The sequence below is a fragment of the Microcebus murinus genome, chromosome 18, assembly GCF_040939455.1.
Source record: "Microcebus murinus isolate Inina chromosome 18, M.murinus_Inina_mat1.0, whole genome shotgun sequence".
Classification (NCBI taxonomy): Eukaryota; Metazoa; Chordata; class Mammalia; order Primates; family Cheirogaleidae; genus Microcebus; species Microcebus murinus.
Window position 1 is genome coordinate 45,916,225 of NC_134121.1, and position 27,700 is coordinate 45,943,924.

Genomic DNA, 27,700 nt, shown 5'->3' on the forward strand with positions numbered 1-27,700 from the left:
CAGATGTGGTGGCACAGGCCGATAATCCCAGCTACTTAGGAGGCTGAGGTAGGAGGATCACTTCAGCACAGGAGATTGAGGCTAGCCTGGGCAATATATCGAGACCCCCATCTTAAAAAAAAACCCAACACATTAATCCTTTCCCATTTATTTTGGTAGAGATGGGGGGGGTACTTCTCACAATGTTGCTCGGGCTGTTCTCGAACTCCTGAACTCCTGGCCTCAAGTGATCCTCTCACCTCGGCCTCCCAAAGTGCTGGGATTATAAGTATGAACTGTGGTACAGTACCTAGTTCCCCGAGGTGTGTTTTTGAAGAAGCTGGGTAGTTTGGATATTCAAAAGCACACAACATGAGAACCTTAGCAAAACATTTCAAATCTCTGGAGCACCCTTTTGTCATCTGACACAGGGGTCCCTATTGGTGTCCTCAGAATTGTTCCTTCAAATGACGTGATTCTATAATGTCATGATTCTATAATGTCAGCATTACTGCAGTCTGATTCAGCTTTCCAATCACCACTATTCACGCTCTCTTAAAATCTTTTAAAATATCGGTGGCCGGGCGCGGTGGCTCATGCCTGTAATCCTAGCACTCTGGGAGGCCAAGGCGGGCGGATTGCTCGAGGTCAGGAGTTCAAAACCAGCCTGAGCAAGAGCGAGACCCCGTCTCTACTATAAATAGAAATAAATTAATTGGCCAACTAATACATATATAGAAAAAATTAGCCGGGCATGGTGGCACATGCCTGTGGTCCCAGCTACTTGGGAGGCTGAGGCAGGAGGATTGCTTGAGCCCAGGAGTTTGAGGTTGCTGTGAGCTAGGCTGACGCCACGGCACTCACTCTAGCCTGGGCAACAAAGTGAGACTCTGTCTCAAAAAAAATATTTTAAAATATGTGAACAGTCTCCCCAGAAAGATTAGCAGGTACCAAAGGCACTTTCCTGGCCTCAGGGCTGTGGCTCTTGGGGCTTTCCTTGGACAAATGCTACAAGGTGAAACCTACCACCTGTTCTTATTTTATTTTATTTTATTTATTTTTGGGGTGGGTGGGAGCAAATACTTTTTTTTTTTTTGAGACAGAGTCTCGCTTTGTTGCCCAGGCTAAAGCGAGTGCCGTGGCGTCAGCCTAGCTCACAGCCACCTCAAACTCCTGGGCTCAAACAATCCTTCTGCCTCAGCCTCCCTAGTAGCTGGGACTACAGGCATGCGCCACCATGCCTGGCTAATTTTTTCTATATATATTAGTTGGCCAATTAATTTTTTTCTATTTATAGTAGAGATAGGGTCTCACTCTTGCTCAGGCTGGTTTTGAACTCCTGACCTCGAGCAATCCACCCACCTTGGCCTCCCAGAGAGCTAGGATTACAGGCGTGAGCCACTGGCGCCCGGCTTAGCAAATACTTTTTAATGTTTTTTGCAAATATACTGGAGAATCATTCAATGCTGCCAGCATTGGACGCAATCCTGGGCCGCAAGTCTGCACACTCCTTTGCAACGGGTCCTGTAATGGCAGAACATTTCATCTCACCTTTGTTGTTCACTATAATTCCTGCATTATCTTCAAAATGAAGAAACACACCATCTTTTCTCTGGTACAACTTTCGTTGTCGAATTACCGCTGCTGGATGTACCTTTTTTCTGAGCTTTTTTTTTTTTCTGAAACAGAATCTCACTCTACTCCCCAGGCTAGAGTGCCGTGGCATCAGCCTAGCTCACAGCAACCTCAAATTCCTAGGCTCAGGCGATCCTACTGCCTCAGCCTCCCAAGTAGCCGGGACTACAGGCATGTGCCACCATGCCCAGCTAATTTTTTCTATATATTTTTAGTTGTCCAATTAATTTCTCTCTATTTATAGTAGAAACAGGGTCTCGCTGTTGGTCAGGCTGGTTTTGAACTCCTGACCTCGAGCAATCCTCCCACCTCAGCCTCCCAAAGTGCTAGGATTACCGGTGTGAGCCACCATGCCCGGCCCTTTTCTAAGCTCTTGTTTGCCTTTTTTAACTGTGGCCATCACCATGTCACCCATACCAGCAGTGGGAATTCTGTTCAATTATCCCTTGGTCATGTACAGGTTTCTGGCTCCTGTGTTGTCAGCACAGTTGATCACGGCTCCTATCGGAAGGACCAGGGAAACCTGGAATTTCACACCAGAGGACCCAGCACGTCCTCACTTCGACATCTTGAATGCTGGAAAAGGTATATTTTATTTTTATTTTTTACCATCAGGCAAGAAACCACCACCTGGCTGGGCAAGGTAGCTCACACTTGTAATCCTAGCACTCTGGGAGGCTGAGGTGGGAGGATTGCTCGAGGTCAGGAGTTCAAAACCAGCCTGAACGAGACCCTGTCTCTACTAAAAATAGAAAGAAATTAACTGGCCAACTAATATATATAGAAAAAAAAATTAGCTGGTCATGGTGGCGCATGCCTGTAGTCCCAGCTACTAGGGAGGCTAAGGCAGGAGGATCACTTGAGCCCAGGAGTTTGAGGTTGCTGTGAGCTAGGCTGACGCCACAGCACTCACTCTAGCCTGGGTAACAAAGCAAGACTCTGTCTCAAAAAAAAAAAAAAAAAAAGAAAAGAAAAGAAAAAAGAAACCATCACCTATTTTCAAAAGGAGAGGGGTATTACCCTCTTCCCCCCTAGGGCTGCCTCTGCCTAGCTACTTTATCTGGAAACTTCCACAGCCTCTTCCTGTTACCCCCCTCCAGTCCCCCAGACACCACTAATGTTTGCTCCCCCATGATTCCCCCAGCCCTTCAACCCGGGTTCTTCCCATTTCAAATGCAACTGGAAGGATCTGTTCCTTGTCTAGTTCATTCTTCATCATCCCCTCACTCACAGCTCTCATTAGCTCAAGGCAAAAGCTACATGTCCCTCCCCTCCCCTGTTTGGTCACTCAGCTCTGTTGGGCTATATATAGCACAGCTGTGCCTTAGAGTGTATTGAGAGCTTCAAGCCTTGGTCGCCCCTGCCCCCATCCCTTCCCCTCCAACACAGTTAGGGTGAGGAAGCCCAGGAGGATGGGGAAACTGGGGGAGGGGATGAGAAAGGGACCACACAGAATATGTCAACCCTGCCATCTGTTGTCAGGGACTCTCCATTTCTCCCCAGCCTGCTGCTACCCATTCCCTGCCACTTGCTCCATCCGGAGGAAGAGGAGCAGAAGTATACAGAGGAATTCTAGCAATCATCCTGTGGAGTCCTTACAATAATCCTATGGGTAGATGCTACCTCAATTTTATGGCTGAGGTCATAGACTCAAAGAGATTGCATGGCATAACCAAATACTTAGTTGGTGTATGGGCTAATTGATCCCAGGGTTGACTCTGCCTACACTAAGTCTGTCTGCATCATTCATTTAGACCCCTCTAAATCAGAATTTCTATTGGTGTGCCCTGATTTGGAAGAAAAAGAGGTTTATAAGTAAATTACTAATGCAGAAATGTATAAATGGAAAACAATTATTAAAGACTTGGCTTCTTAACAAAAATGATGCTATCATAATTTTATCTTCTCTGTTTACTAAAGCAGGACTCCACAGAAATCTGACCCTTGAAGTTTTAGTTACTGTATGTTCTCAGAAGTTTTTGAAATAAAAAGAAAAAAAGCAATTTTCTTTTATCTTAGAGATGGGGTCTTGCTGTCACCCAGGCTGGAGTGCAGCAGGGGCATGATCATAGCTCACGACAGCCTGGAATTCCTGGGCTCAAACCACCCTCCTGGGTAGCTGGAATTATAGGCAGGAGCCACTGACTCGGCTTATAGTTTTTCTATTTTAAGACTTCCCCTCCACTTTACACAACTTCTCCCAGGTTAGTCCAGAGCAATGAGATATAATTTTAGGAGTGGTTAGAATTCTGGACTTTTTTATGTCACTTATTGACCTTGGGCAAGACATTAAACAGAGCCTCAGTTTTTCATCTGTGAAATGGGGATAATAACACTACCTACCACATAGTTATTATAAGGAGTAATCTACATAAAGCAATCAGCCCATAGAAGGTACTCAGTAAATCATAGCAATTATTATCATTTCTTAGTTTGAAGCTGGCATGCTGTGTGCACATCAACATAATCCCAGTAGGAAGAAGCTGAATTTCACTCTCCATAGTTTGGTCCTTGTTCTTCAAAGGACTTGGAGTTGATCCTGATTCCTGCAGCCTCACACAGACATTTTCATCCCCCCACTGTGGCCCAGACCAGTGAGGGCATATACAATCCATTTCTTGAGAATTCAGGCCACTGTTGGGACCCAGAGAGGCACACAGGAGGGTGTGTGTGAAAGGCTGGGAGGAGAGTTCCCATGGACGCTGGGGATATGGGTAGGCCCTGGGGAGTTGCTGTGACCCTGGGTTTCTTCCTAGAGCAGTGAGTGTTGGGGAGAGAGGAGGGACATCAGCTGCTGGACAAATTTCCAGTGCTGAAAAAGCCCTTCTAGGACAGTTATATGGGGCTGAGTCATCTAGGGAAGGAACAAAGGCTTGGGATGGTGTGGGACTCTCACTGGTGCTCCCTATCTTTTCCCATTTGCTTAGCACATACTTTTTCTTCTCCTAATCAAGAATCTGGTGCTGAGGGTTTCAGTCTGGCTGGCTCCCTGACAGTTGGTATTGCAGTCAAGAGTGCAAACTGGAGCCAGCCAGACCTGAATTCAGATCATGAAACTGCCACTTACTGGCTGTGTATCCTCAGAAAAGCCATTTAGCTTCTCTGAAGGTCCGTTCCTTTGTGAACAAACTGCTACTTCCCATATAGAATAGTTGAGAGGCCTGAATAGATCTCAAGTATAGAATAGTGCCAACGGCAGTCATTGCCATCCTCGCAACCTGAGTGGGCATCAGCCCCACAGATGATATACAGAGCTCTGGAGACATGAGGAAAGTCAGTCCAGTTTTGTTTTAAACTCCTGGATAAATCTCTCTAGTCTGGAAAGCATCTTTGAAGAGATCAAGACTAAGACCAGGCTGTAACCACACCTGAACAGAAAAAAAGATATAACTAAAAAGTTAAAATTCTTTATATTTTAATAAAGAAAGAAAAAAAAAGATAAAATAAAAAAAAATAAGACTAAGACCAGGGAGCCTGTCTCTTACAACTAGGGTACTTTGTTTATATCCCACATTGTTCATAAGAGTATCTGGGCCAGACAGGGTGGCTCACACCTGTAATCCCAGCACTTTGGGAGGCTGAGGTGGGAGAATTGCTTGAGACCAGGAGTTTAAGACTAGTCTGGGAAACATAATGAGATCCCATCTCTAAGAAAGAAAAAAAGTTTATTGGAGGGGCTTTCAATTTCCTTCTTCTTCTTCTTTTTTTTTTTTGAGACAGAGTCTCAACCTGTTGCTGTGGGTAGAGTCCAGTGGTATCATTATAGCTCACTGCAACCTCAAACTCCTGAGCCCAAGAGATCCTCCTGCCTCAGCACCCCCAGTAATTGGGACTACAGGCTCGCGCCATGTCACCCAGCTAATTTTTCTATTTTTAGTAGAGATGGGGTCTCGCTCTTGCTCAGGCTGGTCTCAAACTCCTGAGCTCAAGCAATCCTTCTGCTGCGGCCTCCCAGAGTGCTAGGATTACAGATGTGAGCCACCACATTTGCCCTCTGCAAAAAGTTTTTCTAAAAAGCTGAGTGTAGTGGCACATGCCTGTAGCCCCAGCTACTTGGGAGATTGAGGCAGGAGGACCACTTGAGTTTGCAGTAAACTGATTGGGACACTGCACTCCAGCCTGGGCAACAGAGACCTGGTCTTCCCCTCCCAACAAAAAATTGTATCCAAGGCAGTATAACTTGGGAGAGAACCCAGGGTCTCTTCCCATCCTTGCCTTAATATCTCTATCTCAGTTCTCCACATTAAGCCAGTCTCTGACCCAGCCACTTACATCCGTGGGAACTAGAAGACTGAATCTAGTTAGGGGCTCCCCTCCATCTGGCCTTTCATTACTTTCTAGCGCCTGGAGCTCTGGCTTGGAACTCAGCAGATGGGGGGTTAAGACTGATGCCCTGTCCTATCTCCTCCCCTCTCCATCTCTGACTTCAAAGTCGCCATAAAGCCCAAGTCACTGCTTCCCTGACCCCATAGTGGCAGCTCCATCAACAGCTCTTAGCCAGTTCAAAACAGCAGACGCTGAGCCCTGGCCTGGCTGCTCGCTCTCTACTTTCTAGTCATCTCCTAGGGTAAGCACCAGCATGCCAAGGGCCGGTGGGGCTACCTGTCATTGCTCCTCCAGCAGAGGAGGGCCAACTAGGAATAGTTGTCTCAAACAGGGATTGTCTCATGGTCAGACTTAGAAGGCATCCTACTGGCAGAACCCCTGGTCTGAGGTTTGGTACTCTGGGACTCTGTCTAGTTTGTGATCAGAGCAGACATTTACAGGGGTTAGCAAGTGGAGCGACAGGGTTTCTAGCCTAGGGATAGAGTTAGCAGGTGGGTAATTGTGAAGAACATGGAAAAAGAGGGACCTAGAAACAGAGTAGCAGCTCAGGAAAGAGCTACTATCCTTTTAGTATTAATGTGCAAAATATAGGCTAAACTATACACAAACCCATGTCAGATCATTCAAATCTCTGGCTCTGGTGACTTGGTAGCCAGTGCTGTAACACTGTCTGGGATGGTTCTGGCTCTCTCGGGAGCAACTTTCACAAACCCAAGGCCACAAGGCTCAAGGACTGTTTCTCCCATCCTCATATGTGGATTTTTCCAGCTGTTTTTCTTGGCCCAAGGATCACACCCACAAGGATGCAGTTGGGGGAAGGGGAAGCAGAGGAGACAGTGAAGTCGAAATGGGCTGGGGAGGAGGCAGATGTTAGGAAGATGAGATGGAGAAATGGCACTAGTGGTCCAGCCCCCTGAGACAGGACACCTGGGAAGGACATCTTTTCAAGAGGCTGTGCTTGGCATGGTAAGGGAGGGTCTTAGCAGGTAACCCCCTCCTTTCCATGCCAGACTGAGAATTGAAGTTCGTAACTGTAGGGTGCCTCCTACCAGGACTAGGCAGAAGCCGAGGAACCCCAGCTATTAACATCTGGGCCCAGGATTATGTCTGCTAACAAAGGCTGGTGGGTGCCATCGGAGGGCGAGGACACTGTGTCTGAGAAGTTCCTGAGGAAGACCCGGGAATCTCCACTGGTGCCTATAGGTGAGTGGAGAATGGAACGATGGGTGGGGAGGAGGCTTGAGACATCATGTCTCCTGGTGCTTTCAAAGGAGAATGAAGCAGAGGTCAGAGAACTCAAGTGGTCCTACCCCCTGAACAAGGGAACCAGTAGAAAAAGTGCCAAGGGACAAACCCTTACAATGAAATGAGTCTGGGTGGGTGGACATGGTGGCCCACTGAGTACCTGGGATATGGAGAAACTTGGGGCACCAATACCAGAGCCAGGATGGGAAGGGTCAGAGGGGCAGTTTGGGGTCCTCCAGGGCTTCCTTCTTCCAGGCCCTGGGAAAGTAGAACAGCTGTACCAGGATCCGGAGCCAGTGGCGGTTGGAGCAGGGCCCAGAGCAGAGCTGAGGCGGGGGCAGGCGTGACGATGGGCTATTTGTATGTGGGGGAGGGACATCATTGGAGGAGGCAGTCATTTTAAAAATGACATTGAAGGGAAAGTCACTATTCAAATGACCCCCACTCCCACTGTCGCACAAAGGTGCATGAAAGCAGCTGTTTATTCGAGTGCCCTGCCTGACAAGTGAGGAATCGCTTGTCAGGGGAACACTGTGCTTGGTGGCTGTGGCCCAGGGGTCATGTTCTCTGACCACAGGCTTAGGCGGCTGCTTGGTGGTAGCAGCGTACAGGATTTACCGGCTGAAGGCTCGGGGCTCTACCAAGATGTCCATTCACCTGATTCACACACGCGTGGCAGCGCAGGCCTGTGCTGTGGGCGCGATCATGCTAGGTGAGTAGTTTGGTGGGGTCAGAGAATTGAGGGCAAAACAGATATGGCAAAGTCAGTTTGGCTTTGACTCTGCCAGCTAAAAGGACCATGACTTAAGTCCCTGATCCCTATACTGGGGTCTACATCGAATCCTTGGTGAAGCCCTGATACTGAGACATTTTTAGGGTTCCCTCTTTCATCTCCTAATCCAGGCCTGTGTGGATGGTGCCCAGTGTTTTATGACAGTTTGCTCTAGAGGTGAAAAAAATCAAGTAGCAGAACACATACTGAATTTCTCTTCCCCTCTGGATCAAAAAGCAGACAGCCACGTGCTGCGTGACAGTGGACAAAGCCCTCTCACTAAGCCTCAGTTTCCTTGTGTATTACATGACGATAACTACCCCTGGCTGGCCTACTTCACAGGTTGCTGTGAGGTTTCTCACGGATATATAATGTACATGAATGTGCTTCCTGAACTGTCAGATGGGTTGTTCCCCAGGCTGTGTGGTCAGATGCTTGGAGCAGCTGTTGGGTCCTGGGGCAGAAACACGAGCGGGGAAGTGGGAGTCTCGAGGGAGCAGCTGGAGGTGGACACCTGGGAGAGCCAGGGACGGGTGAAGGGTTCAATGCCAAGGGGTGTTTTTCTCTTTTCCCTCACATAGGTGCTGTGTACACAATGTACAAAGATTATGTCAAGAGGACAGGACAGGATGCTGGAGAGAAGTAGGTCTCCTATAGAATCAGGGGCAGTCAGATGCCCCCTAAACCAATCCCAGGAATGCTCCTAATAAAGTAGTTTTTAGGAAAATCAACAGGCTCTTCTTCATGGGGGGAAAACAGAGTAAGGGACTGGTGGTGGCTGGGGAGAGGACCTGGAGCAAACAGCTGGAAATTAGTGTTCTGTACGCCAACTCCAGGGCAAGGGCGATTCTTAAGGGGCAGCGGTCTCCCAAAGAGGTGGGTGGCGTGTAGACCTCTGATCCCAGGAACCCCACAACGCTACCTCGGTCCCACCCAGAAGCAGCAAGGAGTGGGAGTGGGAGGGTGAGGGTAGTAGAAGGGCCTCGATGCTCATGGGAACACTGCATATGTTCCTCCTACCACAGGCTGCTTCCCTGGGGACCTAGGCAGGAAGCAGGCTGCAGCTGGGAGCAGAGGCGATGAAGCCTCCTGGGAGGTGACATATATTCAGAATGTAAGCGCCAGGACTAGACAGGGCGAGGGGGATGAAAGAAGCAGAGCAAGGCAGGAGTCAGAATGTTCTGTTCACTTATAAACCATGGATAAGGTCAAACATGTAAAAAATAAAATTCCATGTAAATCCCAAAGACAGGACCCCTTGGGGTTTTGTTTCATCTCTTTCCCTTTCCCTGAGCCCAAGCTCCACTCTGTTCCCTGGGAATGGAGCCAGGCAGAGGCCACAGAAAGAAACAGGAGGCCAAATGCTCCTCCCTCACTGGGGTTCTGGGCTGGAGGTTTGTGGGTTGTTCAAGATGGCAACGGCAACTCCCAGATACTTGCTGACGACAGGAAGGCCGAGTCCCACCAGGTCTCAGTTTCAAGTCCAAGAACTGCAGTCCACTGTAGGGAGCAGGAGCTGCCAGGAGTCCCTCGCTCACATGGGGTAATTGAGCACAACGTCCTGTTTGGCGAGCTCCAGCAACATAGGATCGTCAAAGAACTTGCTGATGCTCACGTCTTCACTGAGGCCCTGCATAGAAGGAGGGCACGTGCAAGAGTGAGCCCTATCTGGTTGGTGGCTGGCTAAGCTGGGGGGGGGTGGGGCATCCAAGACCTGTGTTCAAGGGGGAGGCTGGTGGTGGCTAGAGCTTAGGTGGGGCTGTTTTAGGAGCACTGCCTTTAGGGTATTATCACATTGGAGGCGAAGGCCTTCTTTCCCCAGCAGAGTGGGCCCCAGGTCTGGTTGCCCAAAGAGTGCACAGATAGCAAATCTCTACATTGGAAAAGGGTCCCTTGAGAAGAAGTAAAGAGAGCTCTAGCTCCTGCTGGGAGCCCCAGGGGTTGAGGGATGGCTATAGGTCTGAGGGACACATACCTTCCTACGACGAGTTTTGATCATGAATTCCCGGGCCAGGTGAGGAGCGGGCTGTGGCTCCAAGGGGCGAATGACAATGCTCTTGTCCAGAGGATCACCAGGTACAATCTGAAAGGCAAAGGGATTGATTTCAGATGGCTGAGGAAGCTTCCCAGAGGCCTCAGGCCCAGAAGCAGGACTCTTCTCTAGGATGCTGCATGTCTCACTGTAGGCCTGGAAGGGCAACAGGCCAGAAGGAGATCAGTTGCACTGTTTTCTCACCTGCCAATGGTGGAAGACAGACAAGGAAAAGGCTTGTCCCTGGGTATGAGTCCGGAGATCAGTCTCAAAGCCAAAAGAGTCGATGGCTGGGATGAAAGCTTTGATGGTATACAGAGGGGAGCCTGGAATGGGTGCGTCCTGAGTCACATGCCCCCTGAGACAGAAAAACAAAGGCTGAGTCCCTAGTCATACAGAGGCCAAAAGCCAAGTGGCAATATGGCTTTTGCTGCCCCCAAATGCATCCCAGCCAAGAGTTACCATCAAAGAAAGAATAACTAAGAATGCCCTACAGATAGCAGAGGCTTGGGGGACTCAACACAATTCCCTGTGAAGTCAAGGGGCAGTGAGCTCTGGGCAGATGACAGGAGTGTAAACAGTGACAGGACAAGGCCTACAGACATTCCCACCATTGACTTGCCTCAGCACTTCCCATAGTAGCTCTCTGGGGAGGGGACTCAGGAAGAAATAATCAAATTTTAATCTGTACAAAAGCTGGGGATTGCCTCATTCATTTTCTACTTCCTTCTGGGAAACCAGCTGAGTTTCTGGCATGGAGAGGGTGGGGGAGGCCAATCTCTCCTGCTGGCAGGGGCGAGGTGCTTCTTGCTCGGCTACTCTCTCAGCACTGTCCCCAACACGCCTGCAGCTGCTCACCTGCGCCTGGCCAGGACAGTATAAACCGCAGAGACACAATCTGCAGGGGCCTGGACCTCCACAAAGTAGTAAGGCTCCATGAGACGAGGAGTGGCCTGCAACAGAGCAGGAAGAAAGGCTCCTCAGCAGGGGAAGGCGGAGAAGCAAGACCCTCTATGGAGGGAAGGCTGGGGACTGTAGTCTTGAGGCCCCCAAAACTTGTCTTCCACTTCGCTCCCTGTCCAGGGAGGCAGAGTCCCCTACAGCCGCACTCTTACCATAAGGAAGGCAGAGTAGACAACTCTCCTGGCCGTGGGGATGATCTGGCCCCCGCCCCGGTGCAGGGGCTCCTGGGCAACCACTGCATCCAGGATCTTAAACTTGACGTTCCGAATCACTGCAAAAGGAGATGGGGCAGCTGGCTGAGGAAAGGTACTGGTGCTCATCACAGGGCCATGGCAGAGCAGAGTTTCCTGCTCACCGCAGCTGTCTTGCAGCCCCAGAAGACATGGTACAAAATTACACTGGAGGTGGCTGTTCTGAGTAAGGCAGGCCTGGGACACCGAGGCCAGAAGTTAAGCACATGTTCTTAGTGTTGCTTCAGACCACACTCAGACATATAGAGCTTTCCTAGAAGTTTATGTGCATCTTCTGCTGATCATTACATTTTCTTGGTGTAGGAATTCTAGGAATTGCACATTTAGTCCCATGAAGTTCAATCAGGGCTTATAAACTACTCCCATCTCATCATCCTCTTGATATCCTTCCTCAAACACACCCAAAGCCAGATCCTTCTCAGGAATGAGGAGCAAATGCCAGACTAGAAACGACTTACATTTCCAGGATGTACCAAACAGAGGTCCCAGGACAGAGAAAAAGATGGGAAGCTGGCCCAGGTCATGGGATGGCCCTGTGTGGCCCATGCTGATTTTCCTGTGAGGTCCCAAAGACAGTGAGCCCCACCCCCCTGCCGTCCCTCCAGGTGCAAGGACCCTCAAGGACCAGGCTACGGGAGGTACTGGTGGACTTACGCTCATCACAGAGGGGTCCCTCCCTGGTTCCCCACTGGAAACCTTGAACGATGCTGTCTTTCACTGAGCCGAGAAGGGCCTTATCCACCTGCACAGAAACATGAGGCCTCCTTAGCAGTCACCCTGACAATAGCAGAAGAGTTTAGAGGAAGAAGATAGAACACCTGTAAGGGGATGCTCTCCTTTACCAGAGGACAAAAAACACTTTTGGGAAAAGAAGAACACTCTGTAGTTTCTTCCACTCAAGAGCTAGGACACCACAACATGGTTCCCATCAGTTCCACTATACCTCAGAGGGCAGAGTATCATCCACCAGGATGTTGGGGCCAGTGGCATCTGGGCCAAAAGCCCAAATGGAACGGGCAGCCAGCAGATCCCAGTCGTACTTGGTCTGGAAGAACTCTCCCAGCTTCTTCCTGGGGAAAGGAGGGGAAAATGGAGGTAGCAGACTGCTCTGTGATTGCTGGCTCCTGGGGCCACAGACCCGCCCTTTCTGGAGGACAGTCACCTCATCCTACCCACGCTGTGTCCAGGACAGCAAAGTGGGGAGACACAAACATTTTCCAGAGAGGTGTGGTATTAAGAGAGCTAGCAGGTAAGCCATGCCGTCCCCATCTGCCTTCAGCCCTGACATCAGAGCCACTTTCTCACCTGTTCCACGTGATCTGGACCACCTCATTCTCTATGTCCTCGGCGAGGCCCTTCTCAAGAGGCTCAGCAATCATGGTGATCTTGTTCCTAGTCAGAATGGAAATGGGCAATGATGAGGGTTAACAGGACTAGCAGAAGGGACATCCTAAGGAAAGGGTAACACAATGGACAGCTGAGCCAGCGACAGCAGGGAAAGCCACAGGGGCAGGGTAGAGTAAAAAGGGGTCATCTTCTGTCTCCTTTCATTTGAATTGACCAGTCTTTAAAAAGTAAGGTTTGGACTCAGAGGTCTCTTTTTCCACAGTGCTGTGGTTGGGGTGGAGTTGGGGGATAAGAGGGAGTGTTCTTGAGGCTGTCAGCCCCAGGGACACTGTGATCCCAGCTTACTTCTTATTGGGTGTTTCAGCAAAGCACTTGAGAGAGGATGTTTCCACCACCGTCTCACAAAACGTGACAACTGGGTCAGCCACCTGGGAAACAGAAAATATTAATAAATTGTTGAAGCGAGGTCTAATTTTGTTGGAAGGACAACCTTCTACCTAAGGGAATTCTGAAACTCCCTTGACACTACCTCTGTGAAAACCCCATCTGCCTTCATCAGCAGAAGTGACATACAGTACAGCAGCAGGTTAAAAGAACTGTCCAATACTGTCACTAAAAAGACTCAGAAAACTTCACATAGTAAAGAAATTATATTCCTAAGCCAAGAGTAAGTGGGGTATCAAATTAGGGCCTTAATTATAGTCTTCTAAGGTAGCCTTCACCACGCGTTCAACTGTCCACCACCATTCCTGGCACAACTCCTGTAGCTCGGACAGAGCTGGCGCCATAGCCCGGTAGCAAGCACCTGTTCCGTTCTCAACCCCTAATGCCTGGGAGTGCAGCTCCTCCCTGATGCCCCCACACGGCCTGCTGCCAGGGAAACCCAGTATTTTCTCCAGCACCAGTTCTGGGCACATCAGGAGAGTTTTGTATTGAGGGCACCTGTCCCAGTGCCACAGGGCCCTGGAGAAAAATGTGTCTCAAATGGGAGACGGAGGCCAAGAAATGAATGGTTTAACTGAGTGGCTACATCAAGGCTTGACAATGAATCTAGGAGACCCAGTCCCACCTTTTTTTTTTTTTTTTGAGACAGAGTCTTACTCTGTTGCCCGGGCTAGAGTGCCATGGTGTCAGCCTAGCGTACAGCAACCTCAAACTCCTGGGCTCAAGCGATCCTCTTGCCTCAGCCTCCCGAGTAGCTGGGACTACAGGCATGCGCCACCACACTCGGCTAATTTTTTCTATTTTTAGTTGTTTGGCTAATTTCTTTCTATTTATAGTAGAGACGGGGTCTCGCTCTAGCTCAGGTTGGTCTCAAACCCCTGAGCTCAAGCAATCCTCCCACCTCAGCCTCCCAAAGTGCTAGGATTACAGGTGTGAGCCACTGCACCCGGTCTTTTATTTTTTGAGATGGAGTCTCATTCTGTCGTGCTCAGGCCAGAGCCCACGGGCATCATCACAGCTCGTAGCAACTTCAAACTCCTGGGCTCAAGCAATCCTCCTGCCTCAGCTTCCTGAGTAGCTGGGACTACAGGCATGCACACCACCATGCCCAGCTAATTTTTCTATTTTTGGTAGAGACAGAGTATCATCCTTGTTCAGGCTGGTCTTGAACTCCTGAGTTCAAGCGATCCTCCCTCCTCGGCCTCCCAGAGTGCTAGGATTAGAGGTGTGAGCCAACATACTAGGCCCTCACTCTCTCCTTCAACACATCCACTCTGATCCCTAATCACCACAGATGGGTTAATTGTGCAATTATTTTCCTAACAAAGGACCAAGAATAACTTTGCATTGGGAGACTTGATTATAAACATATGACATTGAAAATAACCTAGCAGAATGGAGAAAACCAGTTCTCAAAAGCCTTCCCATACAAAGAGCAACAGATCATGCTTTTTACAAACGTATCTCCTCCAATGCACCCTCGCTTCCCATGGAACTTCCAGGGGAATCAAGGATTTGGCCACATGTAAAAATCAGTCTGCAGCTGAGCGCCCAGCTCCTGGTCAGGTAATGCTCTACCTTGATGTCTATCTCTGAGTACATCTTCCGCAAATCGTGCATCACACAGTCCAGGTAAAGCTCTCCGGTACCCAGGATCACATGCTCGCCAGACTCTTCCACCTGAAATACAACAGCCCTGGTGATCACATCTTGGACTCTTTTGCTAGCAACAGCAGATACAAACAAAATCAAGGCCAGAATCCAAGAGAAAGTGCCTATCAGAAATAGCTACTGTTTAGTATTTGTTCTAGCCTCTTTAAGAAGGTTCAGTGGGGAGCATCTACCTGTGAGTCAGTCCTCAAGACAGCAGGATCACTCAGCACAGTGCCACTGGGTGAGGTCAAGGACTGAATTCCCATCTTAGCCATTTAGGGGGAAAACCCGGCCCTATGTCCATGGACATAAGATAGCCCTTTAGCCCTCCTGGCCAGCTATTCAGAAAGGCATGCTGGCAGGCTTAAGAGTGCATAAGTATCAGAGTAACTCACTTTTCCTTCTGTCTTTTCTGGAAAACCAACTCAAAGTGTACTCTACAAGAAATACTTTCCTATCCAAATATATTTGGGAAAAAACACACACACACATAAACACAGGTCTTGTCTTGCCTTCAAATGATAGCAACGGGCTGGGACTGCTGCTGACATAGGTTGCTGGAAACAGCAAATCAGGGACGCCCAAGGGACACAAAGTGGCACGGGACACAGACCAGTTAGCTGGGAAAAGTAGGGCCCGGCAGCTTCTGCAGGTCATGGGCATACCTTGGTGGTGAGGGATGGATAGCTCTTGTTGACCTTGCGCAGACCATCGAGCATCTTGGGCAGCTCTGAGGGATTGACTGGCTCCACAGCAATCTTGATAACAGACGTAGTATTGAACTTCAAGGGCCGGAAAATCTGAGCCTGAGATCCAAAATGCAGAGGAGTGAGGGCATCTGGCATAAGCAGGCACAGAAGGTGCAGAAGTAAGAGAGGAGCTGGGGACGTGCTGAGATCAGACTATTGGATTCCCCAACCAGGAGTTGTGGGGGCAGCCTGAAGGGGCATTTATTCCATATATTCTAGCAGAAAGGAGAGGGAAAAGAAAAAGAGGCACTCCTCCTAATTCCTAGCATCTGAGCTGAGCACAGAGAGAACCCAGCAGGGTCAGATCCAGAAGGCTGAGCCCATGCTGGAGCCTGTTATCAGGGAGTGGCAGTGACTGGACAGTCCTCTGTGGGTTCTGCTGCTTATTGCTCCTGCCTGTCCCTGTGACCCCCTAGCTTCAGTCAAACCAGTTGGCCTCTTCAGAAACGCTACCTCCTCATTGCCTCGAGGTTCAGTTATGGTCGCTGTCTTCACAATTGGTTGATCAACACCTTCAATCAGAACCCAGTTGCCAGCAGGAACACGGTTCACCTCAATGTGGTACCTGCAACATCCAATAAGCAGCAATGGAACTTAGAGCAAAAACACCACAGAAAACACTTCAACTCTCCCAGCTCTTCAATATTCTTCTGCCTTTTAGCAAACAAGGTAGATTTGGAGAAGGGAAAAGGGGCTGTCATCGAGGCAGAGCAGCCACATTAGGGAACAGGACTGCCTTGGTTTTACTTGCCTACTGAGATGCCAAACTTATAAACTAACTGACACGTAGCCCTGGTACCTAAGTTAAGTTTGACTCTGCCACAAGGGATCCGGTGAAGCCTTCTATCTTGGTCAAAGAATAGATAGTGGAGGAGGGGGAATTTCTTTTGTGAAGAAACACAAAGGTTAAGACTTAAAGAGAACACAGATGAGGAAATGAAAAGAGGAGTAAGATGAATAAAAATGAAAATCCTGCTACAAAAGTTGATACAAACCACCCAAAATGCAAAGGCACAGCTTTCGGTGTTATCCCAATAATAGCTGCCTTTAGGCCCTAGCAACCTTGAATAGTGAGAACTATAAGTCAAAAGATCTCTTGAGGGAGGGTCATATTACCCTCTATCGCATAGAGCGAGGCAGCTACTGTGTCTTCAAGGAGGACCACCCCTTCCAGCTCCTTAGGGGCAGATCCAGGAGAGAAGGCAAGGCTCTGATTAGCAGTACCTGGCCACAGAGATCCAAAGGCGGCCCACGGTGCATATCTGGGAGTCTTCCTCGTCCTCCAGGGTGTAGTTCTCCCCTAGCACCTTCACAGGCTGCCCAGCATGGATGGTGCCACTCAACACCCGGCCAAAGGCATGAAATTGAACTCCATCATCTGTGCTGTACATCTTAGTAGTGTGGCACATCAGGGGACCCTGGAGCGGGGACAGAGTACACCTTCAACCATGTCTACCCTCTGGGGAAGTACCACTGTCCCCACCTCCTTTGACAGAATCACACAAGCTGGATGAGAAGCTAGAGGAAGATAAGGCAATCTCCCTGGAAAATTCCAAATCATGCTTTACGCCTTCTCTCTAAGGAGGGTTAACAGGAAATACAGGCATAGCAAGAAAAATTCTCTTTTTCTAGAAGGATGAGGGCATTGGGGAAGAGAGACAGGTTTAGGATGGCAGATTGGCACTGCTGACAAGATTACTTGCCCCAAATTTCCTCTGAAGATGTAATTCATAATTCTACCTTGCTGTATGTTTATAACAAGAAACTGGATTGCCTAAGGAATGGCTGGGAAAGATGTTGTTAAAAGCCAGGACTGATAAGATTAGCTACCATTTGTTGAATCTTTACTATCTGCCAGGCAATATGCTAAATATAACCAAAATACTTCCTTTTTAAAATTTAAAAATTTTTTTTGAGACAGAGTTTCACTCTGTCACCCTAGCTAAAGTGTAGTAGCATCATCACAGCTCACTGCAACCTCAAATTCCTGGGCTCAGGTGATCCTCTTGCCTCAGCCTCCCAAGTAGCTGGGACTACAGGCTCCCACCAGGATACCTGCCTAATTTTTTCTATTTTAGTAGAGATGCAGTCTCATTCTTGCTCAGGCTGATCTAGAACTTCTGAGCTCAAGTGATCTTCCCTCCTTGGCCTCCCAGAGTGCTAGGAATACAGGCATGAGCCATTGCACCCGGCTATAAAACTTCCTTAATCTTCTTTAATTCTCATAACAACCACTCACATATTATTGTCCTCATATTATAGACCAAGACCTTGAGACTCAGAAAGCACGAGCAATGCTCTCAGGGTCACACCACTGATAGTGGCAACATCAGGCTTTGAATTTAGGCCTTCCCTTGCCCACGCTCACGTGTAAGGACAGGGAAGAAGGCATCATTCCCATGACCAGATATCAGCATCCTTATGCAGGAGGGGACAAAACTCAGAGAACCAGCAGGCCACATTCTCTTACATCAGGGTCACAGTCGCTCATGGCCTCGCCAAGGTCAGAGTCTACTCCACCAGTGTAGGTGTGCTCAATCTTGGGCTTGGCGCCCACCTTTGGAGAAGGAATATGCTGTACACACATATCCACAAAGCCTGTGGGGGGAGAAGAGAAAGCCCTTAATGTATGCGCACAGGGAGAAGTGAGCCAGAGTTATTGATCCTCTCATGATGGTCAGAAGGCTAAAAGTGAGGGGACTGATCTTTTTAGCTCTAAAAGCTGTGGCACTATGATTCTAGGGGGAAGTGATACCCCGTTTCTTGGGAATATGCTGCTAAAAGACTTGGAGTCACATTGATGTCAGGAAAGAGCAATAAGCAGGTCTCAGTGGTATGTGATTCCTTGGAACTCAGCTGACAAAAACCTTAAAATACATCAACCCATGAACTTTTATTAAACATAAGCATTTACTGAACACTTGCATTGAGCTAAATAAGCATCCTATCTCATCTTTCTAGATCTACTTAGAACTATTCCTAAATAGTGTTAAGGGGTCATGAGCTTTTTATTACCTGTGAACTCGCCAAAGAACTTTTTGCAGACCAGCCTGAGCAGGGGGCGGATGTTCAACTTCAGCTCCTCCTTGGTCAGGTGGATGCCAAGCTCGTCCAGGGTCCTTGGGAGGCTGGTGTCCACATCACCCACAACCTGTAAGGGTACCAGACACCACTCAGCTGTAGTAATAGCCCCAGCTGTGGTGCTACAGAGGACATGGGAAGGCCAAAGGGTAATTTGAAGTGCCCCTGCACAACGTTCTTTTCCACAGAGAGAGCTCTTAGCAATGACAACAGTCTAGTTTCAGTGATGTCTTTGGTACCCACCCTTCAAATCAAACCTGGGAGAAGCTGACTTGGTTATATCCCCATACCAGTCAATAAACCAAGCACTCAGATTGATCACCGTCAGTGCTGCCCCCTGGCGTCTGAAAAGTAGCATCTCACCCCACTGAGGAAATCCCTACCCTTCTCTAATCACACTTCTCAGATTTAGAGCATCATTGCACTGGAAGGAACCAAAAAAGGTCACCTAGCAGACCATCCTGTGGGGACAGGGCCAAGCTAAATCATCCTCAGCAGACTCAAGGTCTCTACTGAGGCAGGTTCTATAAATTTCTTTTATTAATCCATTCCAGTCTGACATGAGATACTAAGTATTTTTCAGCACTAATAAATTTAAGTCGTTATTTTGTCTTGTTGCTATGTTTTGCTGTTTTGTCAGCCGGAATGGCCACACATGTTTTGTGTATGTGTGTCCATTGTGTACAGTGCTTATTATACACCTGCATATTTTATTACTGTCTTGGAAGAAAGGTCTGAAAATTCCCAGATGACATTTTTACCCTTTTAGTCCTAGTCCTATTTTTTAGGTAGCACAAATTCATATAAACATAAGGTTACATTCTTTCCTTCACAGTATTCTACAACTTTAACTACATCTTTACCACTTCCCATGCGTCCTTTCAACCTAACATCACATTCCAGTACACACCTGCCCAGAACAGTCATGAAAACAGTTCACACAGTCATGCCTTTTTTTAATTTTATTTTTTAGCATTTTTTTTCTTTTTTCCAAGAAAGTACCAGGTGGACAGTCATGCCTTTAACGGCTGCAAAATACTTCATTTTATGGGATGTACTATAATTCATTTCTTCAGATGAACATAATTAATTAACATTTAAATTCCCATAACTGGTATGACTAGTTCTACAGTGTCACATTCTTCTGAATAGTTAATATCTGTCCCCAAACTTTCCCTAGGTTATGCCTTCTTTCTTTCCTTCTTTTGTACCTTCTCCCTTTCCTCAGATTTCAACAGCACTTGGAGTAGTGTAGTGTTGGAGATCCAGAAGATTACTTCATAAACAACTGGTGACCAACCACCCTTATACTTCGTAATGTAAATCTGAGCAGGTTCAGGGGCAGAGGGAAGCCGGAGTTCACCAGCTTTTCCATGTGTGCTTAGAAGAGCAGATCTGAACCTGGTGGCCTGACACTCACCTGAGCAAGGATCTTATAAAGTGGTTCCAAGATAAACTCCACAAAGCTCCTCTGAGAGCTGCTGGTTGGGGCCTTTTTTGTGAACTTTCGCCTAAAGAGAAAAAGAATTCTGAGTGACCCAGGAGGGAAAAGGCAGTGTCACTGACCCCAAGAGACTATTGCTTAAATTCTGAATCTGAGCAGGAGCTGGCGGAGGAATGTGAGTATGATCATAAAGTTTCCAAACAGAGATTCCTGAGAGGACACTTAGTTATGACCCTCCTGCATGCCTGAGCCAAGCTGTGAAGACCTCAGGAGAAACAGCCTCTCACTCAATTTGAACTTACAATGCCAACCCTTTTAAGGGAGGAAAGATGGTAGTTTATGGCTAAGAAAAAAGTAAGTTTTAATCTTAGGAAGTCTTTTCTTATCTCTCCTTGCTTACTGGGAAAATGGATCACCCCTCTGGAGTCATGTCTCACACTCTACTTACGTCTTAGGGTTGAAGTAGATGTCACCCCAGAGTCTTTTAGCAAATTCCTGGTAATTAATGTCACCTATAGGAGAAGGCACACAATTATAAGCCACCTAGCAAAGTGTTGTTCAAAATTCTGTTTCAGGTGCCACAATTGGTTCATAGCTGAGGAATTCTAGCACCTTCCATTCCAGGGCCCAGAAATTTCCTTCTAGCCAGGCAGGCAGACAGGGACAATGAGGCACATACACCACGCCCCACCAGTAGTTTTTACTTGTACTTTTCTCCTTGGTGAAACAGTCTACTGTTACCTGAACAGGTCATGACCAATGCCACCTGCCTCCATTCCTCCTCTTCCAACCCTGCAATTCCTAGAGTCTGGAATTCCTGGCTCCCTACTCTCCACATACCTAACCCCTTCTCCTTCCCCAACCCCTAGACCATTGTAGCTGCCCCTGCCCCCTGCCCCCGATTCCCTCAGCTCTACCTGCCTGTGGCAGCTAACTAGCACTCAGCTCACACTATCACACTGTCATTCATCACTCTATATGATTCTGCCCACCCACTGGATGAAGTTCCTAGAAGTCAGAGATGATTCATCATGACTTGTATTGTATTCCTAGCAAGAGGACATGGTATAATTTTGGCAGTATGGTATAAATGGATTCTCGTCCCAACTCTCGATAAGTTCTGTGACCATGGGCATAGTTTCCCCATATGTAAAATGAAGGGGAAGGACTCAATGCTTTCCTTCAGTGCTGACTTTCTAGAAGCCCAAACAAGGCTTTTCACGATAATGATGTTGGAGCCCATTGCTGGCTCCTTCTTAAACTGACAGTGGGTTCAGAGGATGACTAACAATATCTCCCAAGGCTGAGGGCCATTTCAATCAGAAATTGAATCATCTTTATATTACAATGACAGAAAGGGTCTTGGATTTTGCTTCACATGCTGATATAAAGGGCAATGAAAAATAATCTTCTACTGGAACTCTGTTCAAATGAATTTATTGTTCATCTACCCATATCTACCCAGTATATATGTATTTCATGTATACTGAAATATACATCTAATGACAAGAAAATGATCAGTGATCCAAGGCTGAGTGAAAAACATAGGAGATATACATAGTTGACCCTTGAACAACATGGGTTTGAAATGTGCGAGTCCACCTACATATGAATTTTCTTCTACCTCTGCCTCCCCTGAGACGGCAAGACCGGCCCTCAAGGTCTTCCTCCTCAGCCTACTCAATGTGAAGATGATGACCATGAAGACCTTCATGATGACCCACTTCCATTTAATAAACAGTAAATATATTTTCTCTTCCTTATGATTTTCTTAGTTACATTGTCTTTTCTCTAGCTTACTTTATTATAAGAATATAGTATTATAATACATATAAAATGTGTTAATCAATTATTCATGTTATCAGTAAGGGCTTCAGGTCAACAGTAGGCTATTAGCAGTTAAGTTTTTACAGACTAAAGTTTTATGTGGGCCAGGCGCGGTGGCTCACACCTGTAATCCTAGCACTCTGGGAGGCCGAGGCGGGTGGATTGCTCGAGGTCAGGAGTTCGAAACCAGCCTGAGCAAGAGCGAGACCCCCATCTCTACTATAAATAGAAATTAATTGATCAACTAATGTATATAGAAAAAAAATTAGCCGGGCATGGTGGCGCTTGCCTGTAGTCCCAGCACCTCAGGAGGCTGAGGCAGGAGGATTGCTTGAGCCCAGCAGTTTCAGGTTGCTGTGAGCTAGGCTGACACCACGGCACTCACTCTAGCCTTGGCAACAAAGCAAGACTTTGTCTCAAAAAACAAAAACAAAAATGTTTTATGTGGATTTTCAACTGTGAAGGGAGATCAGCACCCATAACCCCCATGTTATTTAAGGGTCAATTGTGTGTTTATGTATATAACATAATCTCATGTATGTAATATAATAAACAGAAAAAGAGGGAACTATCATCAAATGTGACCAGTGGTTATGGTATGGAAGTTATGGGTTAATTTTGACTTCTTGACTAAATTTTACTGTATTTTCTACAATGAGCATGTATGAAATATTTTTTTAAAAGGACTGAGTTTTAATTGCCCAGTTTTCCACAACAGCAAAGGGATCCACACCAAGGGTTCGGCAGGACAACTGACCAGCAAGAAGAGAAATGCTGGCGTTCCACTCCCTGCCGGTTGTGAGACCTCTCACAGAGCCTGTCTCCTCAGCTCCAAAAATGGGGGTAACAATGACTCCCCTCTAAGTGCAGCATTTGACACGCACACAACTCTCAGTACACCATTCCTGCTGGAATGTGAGGTAACTGGGGAGGCAGAGAGATGGAGAGCCTGGCGGGCTGGGAGGCTGGTCCTAGGGATCTGGTGTGAAGGCTCTAGGAATCCATAAAATCAGTCAACTGGGGATGCCAACGGAGGCTTGTATGTGCTGACTGCAAGCCCAAGACGTGTTCTCAGTTGGGCCTATCACACTTACGTGTGCAGACACGGCTGGAAAGACGGCCGGAAGTGTTAATGGTGAGAGAGTCCACCTCGGAGAAGGAGGTCTGAAAGTGCTTTGCAGGCACAAATAATTCCTATTTTACAAAATCTGTCTCACTCCAGGAGAGATTTTTATTCCTAAGATGAGCTCCCTATTCTCCCATTTTCTCCTAGTCACTTATTTTTCTGTTGTTTAGAAACCACTTAGCCCACAGAAAGGGTCTAAAGGCCAAAAAGAGCCCCAAATGTGATAACAGGTGATAAAACGCTCCTCCAGCAGGGTACTCTGACACGAAGCCAAGTTCGGAGCCATTCAGCCGGAAAGGCACACACGACCCTGGGGAGGCTGGCGAGACAGGCCGCCAGCCAGTGCTTACCGAAGGTGTCAGCGTAGATCTTGGCAAAGGAGCCCAGTGTGAAGCAGATGCTGTACTGGGAGCTGGAGAAGCAGACGTTGCCCAGGAGTGGGGAAAGGATCAGGTTCTCATCGGTGGAATACATGCTGAAACAGAGACGTGGTGAGCACAGTGCCAGGCTGTGCAGCAGCCCTGACACACTGCCAAGGGGGAGGGCAGGAACTCAGTGGCACAGCCGCTCTCCAGCCCTCCGGAGGGGCTTGCATAAGACACTCAGTTTTGCCAACAGCCTGGTCCAAGAAAGTGACATGATGGAGCTGTTCCCTAATTCCCAGTAACAAGTTGACTTCCCAGAGCCGGGAACATTCTGCACAATCTTGGAAAAGTTAACTGTACCAGACAGACAAGGGGAAACCTGGAGGATATAGACAAAGATCTTGGAACACAGGAAATGAATCGAATGTGATAAGACAGAAATACACTGCAGAAATCTCAATTTCACAAATACAAACAGACATGAACACCACTTAAAAGAAAAAAGCCAGAGAGAGAAAAAGAAGAAAAGCAACTCTGCTCTCCACCTCACTGCCCTATTCTTCCCCATTTTGCCGAGGTTTGCTTTGTTTTACAAATTCATGTTAAAGACGTTGAATCTTAAAAGCCATGCAGATTTCGGAGGCTGAAGCAGGAGGATCACTTGAGGCCAGGAGTTCAAGACAAGCCTGAGCAAGAGAACCCCTGCCATCTCAACAAAAAATAGAAAAATTAGCTGAGTGTGGTGGTGTACACCTGTAGTCCCAGCTACTCAGGAGGCTGAGGCAGGAGGATTACTGAGCCCAGAGTCTGAGGTTGCAGTGAGCTATGAGGACACCACTGCACTCTAGCCCAGGCGACAGAGTGAGCCTCTGTCTAAAAAAAAAAAAAGAAGCCATGCAGAAGCCACAAGCACCCCTAGTTCACTAATATTTATAAGAAAACCAGTTGCAAACAGGGATCAAATAATCCACAACCCTAGCTTTACTAGTACATTATTTTATGGAATTTCCTAATTTAGAAATAAAAACATTGGTTGATAAAGATAGTCTTCTAGCTCATCCCATCCCCAAGTTATGCTCCCCCAGAGGCAACTGCTTTCAACTCTTTTAAAGCTGTCTTAATATTCACCTCCATAATTCTAAATAATATGCTTATGTTGCTTTTACTTTTTTATTTTTTTAGAGACAGTCTCACTCTATCATGCAGGCTGGAGTGTGGTGGCACAATCATAGCTCACTGCAGCCTCAAATTCCTGGGCTTAAATGAAGCGATCCTCCTGCCTCAGCCTTCTGAGTAGCTGGGACTACAGTTGTTGTATACCACTATGACTGGCTAATTCTTTTCAATTTCAATTTAATATAATTTTTTGTAGAGACACGGTCTTGCTATGTTGCCCAGGCTGGTCTCAAGCTCCTGGTCTTAAGTGATCTTCCTGCCTTGGCCTCCCAAAGTATATGTTCCATTTTCTTATTTAGAGGTTTGAAACATGACCTCTTGACTTCCTATTTTGTTACATCAGGTAAAATTTAGCCATATCTTATCTCATACCTTTTTTGTTTCTAAAAAACATAAGTTTATCATTTCATTTTTTGGACTCATGTCATGTTGGGCTCTAGTCATTCTCCAGAGATGAGGTGAGTAAAGACATTTCTATTGAGAATGGCTGCTATAAACTGGGGAGGCTCCTGAAGTTAACTCTGCCTCGAGCCACACAAGAACCATTCCCAACCCTCAACTGGTGAGGCATTCTTTTAGTAGGATGGCCTCCTCCCAGGCCCATGTGAGGGCCTCAAGAAGTCATCCATACACCCTTCAGCCTGCAGACAAGACTTTTTTAAAAAATTTTATCTTTTTAAGAGACAGCGTCTCACTTTGTCACCTAGGTATCATTCTTTTTTTACAGAACCAGAAACTGAGCTTAAGTAATTTGCCCAACTTTGCATGGTTGGTATGTGGTGAAGATGAGACTGATTCTAGAACCCATGGTATGGGCACAATACTAAACTGAAGATGTGTTAAGGTGCACAAGTTGTTAAAGCACAAAGTTAATGAGGCCAAGAATGTGGAGTCAATCCCTGTAGAGATCCAGAATATTCCTCTAGCTTTGCCCAACAAGCTTATCAACACATGCCAAGAAATAATCAGAGTTACTCCCAGAGGTATTCAGGGTTAAAATTAAGATTTATAAAAACCCGAGCCTCTGAGGACAGGAAATCTACTCCAGGGGCCTCACACCTTATTAATCCATTGACCTCATCCACAATGTGGCGCAGCTTGTAATAAGCATCAGTCGGAGGCAGCTTCAGCTCCAGGATCAGCCGGTCAATTTTGTTGATGCACACAGTAACCGCCAGCCTCTCCTGCACCGCATGCTTGATCAGCCGCTCTGTGTTCAGCATCACCTGAGAAACACAAGGCTCAGAAGGTGGTGATAAGAACAAAGAATGCAGAAAGTCCAGAGCAGAGCCAAAGAGGACAGTATTTTAAAATATGAAGCCTGAGGGGGAAAGCGGACCAGGGGAGATGTTGTTGGGTGGAAGCAGAGAGCACCCTGTCTGAAGGCAGATGCAGGAACTTTAAGAGAACACTTTGCAGGACTGAGAAATAAATACATGACTGATGACGCTGGGAGTCAGGTTTGTCAGTGCTAGAGAAGGAACTATGAAGGCTGGGAAGGACCTGTGGTGCTGAAATGGGATTAGAGTTGTTAGGATGAACAAATGACTTTTAATATACAAATGCAAAAGTAGTTACAGGTATGTGTGAATAAATATGACCTAGGGGCTCAGTGAAAGGGCCTATAAGCAATGAACCTTAGTAGCAACGAGTATTCTCGGATCTTTGTTTCTAAATACCAGTCCTCACTATCAGAAGTCAGAGCTCCTTGAGGAAATGGCTGATTCCAAGATTGGGGCAGGGAAAGATATGTACAGAATATTTTGTGTTTGAAAAGTAAGGAAATGCAAAGATGAGACATCTCAAAAGGACGAAGGAGCTCTTGCTAGCCAAATCTGGGATAACTAAAGCTCCACAACATGTAAGGATAGTAATGGATTATAACCCACTGAATAAAATAAATATCCATGTGTCCACACTGATAATAAATAAGCAAATAGGGGAGAAGGGAAAGCTTTTCTTTACCATAGAATTCCAACCAATAAATGTAGAAAAAATAAGAGATAGAAAAATTGCCATTTGCAATTATCACAGGAATAAGCCAAGAATCATCAATGGATGTTAAAACTGGTAGATAAAAAGATAGAATGTACATATAGACTCAAAGTATCTCCCCACAAATTATTTATCACAAAGAGGAAAATGGTAACTTTACACTGGAGAAATCTGGCCGACCCATCTTAAGCAAGTAATCAAAGTTAACATCACAGGGGGAGGAGGGCATGGGCAATATATGTAACCTTAACACTTATACCCCCAAAATATGCTAAAATAATAATAAAAACAAACAAACAAATAAAAAAAAACAAAGTTAACATCACAAACTGTGGGATAAGGTGACAGCATGTATCTTCTGATGTGATGGACCAGTAAGAACACAGCTTTACTTATGTAGTATTCCTGCCAAAAATAACCTGAGCTAATCATAAGGAAATACTAAACAAACCCAAATTGAAAGATATTCTACAAAATAAATGCTCTGTACTCTTCAAAAGTGCCAATGTCATAAGAGATTCAGGAAGGCTAAGAACAGCTTCAGTTCAAAGAGAAATGAAAACTAGAGTCATGAAAACTAAATTACTCTGGATTAGGGGAAAAATTCTGTAAAGGACATTACTGGTACAATTAGAGTGAATAAGGTCTGTAGAAAAAGCTCTCTACAATAGTACTTACAATGTTAAATTTCCTAATTTTTGGTAACTGTACTATGGTCATAAAAAATGAATGTCCTTATTCTTATAAAATGCATTCTGAAATATTTTACTGTCAAACAGTTCAAGGGGAAAACACACACATGTGTACAGAGAGAAAAGTACAAAGCAAATGGGGGCAAGTTTCTTGTACTATTGTTACAACTTTTCGCTAAGTTTTAAATTTTTCCAAAATGAAGAATCAATCAAAAAAAAAAAAAGATAATTCTGGCTAGCTCCCTCTGCTGGCCATCTCACCAATGACAACACGAGTGAGGTTAGCCAACTCAACCTTTCAAGCGAGAAGTATTAGACACCCTTTTAACTTCAGTCTCTTAGAAAAACTCATTAACATTTAAAACCCATTTATATGAATATACTCTCCTCCCTCTCTTTTATTTACACATGTCATTTTATCTTTGTGTTTCCTGAATGACAAGGGGTCCTATCATTTTGAGTTTCACTGGGCAGGGAGCAAGAGGACTCATGATGAAAATTAATTTTGAACTTTATTTATTGCCCTAATTTCATAGCAATTCTGAGCCTTAACCCCACAGACTTTCACATTCTCTGGCTCTCAGCTATCTCAGTCTCT

At 46.5% G+C, this 27,700-nt stretch overlaps 2 protein-coding genes and 1 pseudogene across 3 annotated transcripts in view; 1 reads left to right on the plus strand and 2 right to left on the minus strand.

Moving 5' to 3' along the window:
• Positions 1-1,435: 1,435 nt before the first annotated feature.
• On the minus strand, positions 1,436-2,182 carry LOC105883522 (large ribosomal subunit protein uL14 pseudogene; annotated as a pseudogene).
• Positions 2,183-6,741: 4,559 nt separating this feature from the next.
• HIGD1B (HIG1 hypoxia inducible domain family member 1B) lies at positions 6,742-8,684 on the plus strand. Its single transcript, XM_012786785.3, has 4 exons — positions 6,742-6,906; positions 6,993-7,143; positions 7,763-7,897; positions 8,539-8,684. Exons 2-4 carry the CDS (start codon positions 7,044-7,046, stop codon positions 8,601-8,603), a joined length of 300 nt encoding a protein of 99 aa, XP_012642239.1. The 5' UTR covers positions 6,742-6,906; positions 6,993-7,043; the 3' UTR covers positions 8,604-8,684.
• Positions 8,685-9,128: 444 nt separating this feature from the next.
• Positions 9,129-27,700, minus strand: part of EFTUD2 (elongation factor Tu GTP binding domain containing 2) — a 41,117-nt gene continuing 22,545 nt past the window's right edge. For both annotated transcript variants that reach the window (XM_012786774.2, XM_075994625.1), the window contains exons 10-28: positions 25,475-25,641; positions 23,225-23,349; positions 20,370-20,433; positions 19,898-19,988; positions 18,412-18,547; positions 17,867-17,994; positions 16,621-16,814; positions 15,850-15,961; positions 15,313-15,453; positions 14,573-14,674; positions 12,896-12,978; positions 12,509-12,595; positions 12,147-12,273; positions 11,858-11,945; positions 11,105-11,223; positions 10,848-10,942; positions 10,194-10,347; positions 9,933-10,040; positions 9,129-9,587 (exon numbers count right to left, since the gene is read on the minus strand). In XM_012786774.2, the coding sequence (XP_012642228.1) occupies positions 9,492-9,587; positions 9,933-10,040; positions 10,194-10,347; positions 10,848-10,942; positions 11,105-11,223; positions 11,858-11,945; positions 12,147-12,273; positions 12,509-12,595; positions 12,896-12,978; positions 14,573-14,674; positions 15,313-15,453; positions 15,850-15,961; positions 16,621-16,814; positions 17,867-17,994; positions 18,412-18,547; positions 19,898-19,988; positions 20,370-20,433; positions 23,225-23,349; positions 25,475-25,641 (2,217 nt within the window). In that variant the 3' untranslated portion in view covers positions 9,129-9,491. The remainder of the gene's footprint in view (positions 9,588-9,932; positions 10,041-10,193; positions 10,348-10,847; positions 10,943-11,104; positions 11,224-11,857; positions 11,946-12,146; positions 12,274-12,508; positions 12,596-12,895; positions 12,979-14,572; positions 14,675-15,312; positions 15,454-15,849; positions 15,962-16,620; positions 16,815-17,866; positions 17,995-18,411; positions 18,548-19,897; positions 19,989-20,369; positions 20,434-23,224; positions 23,350-25,474; positions 25,642-27,700) is intronic.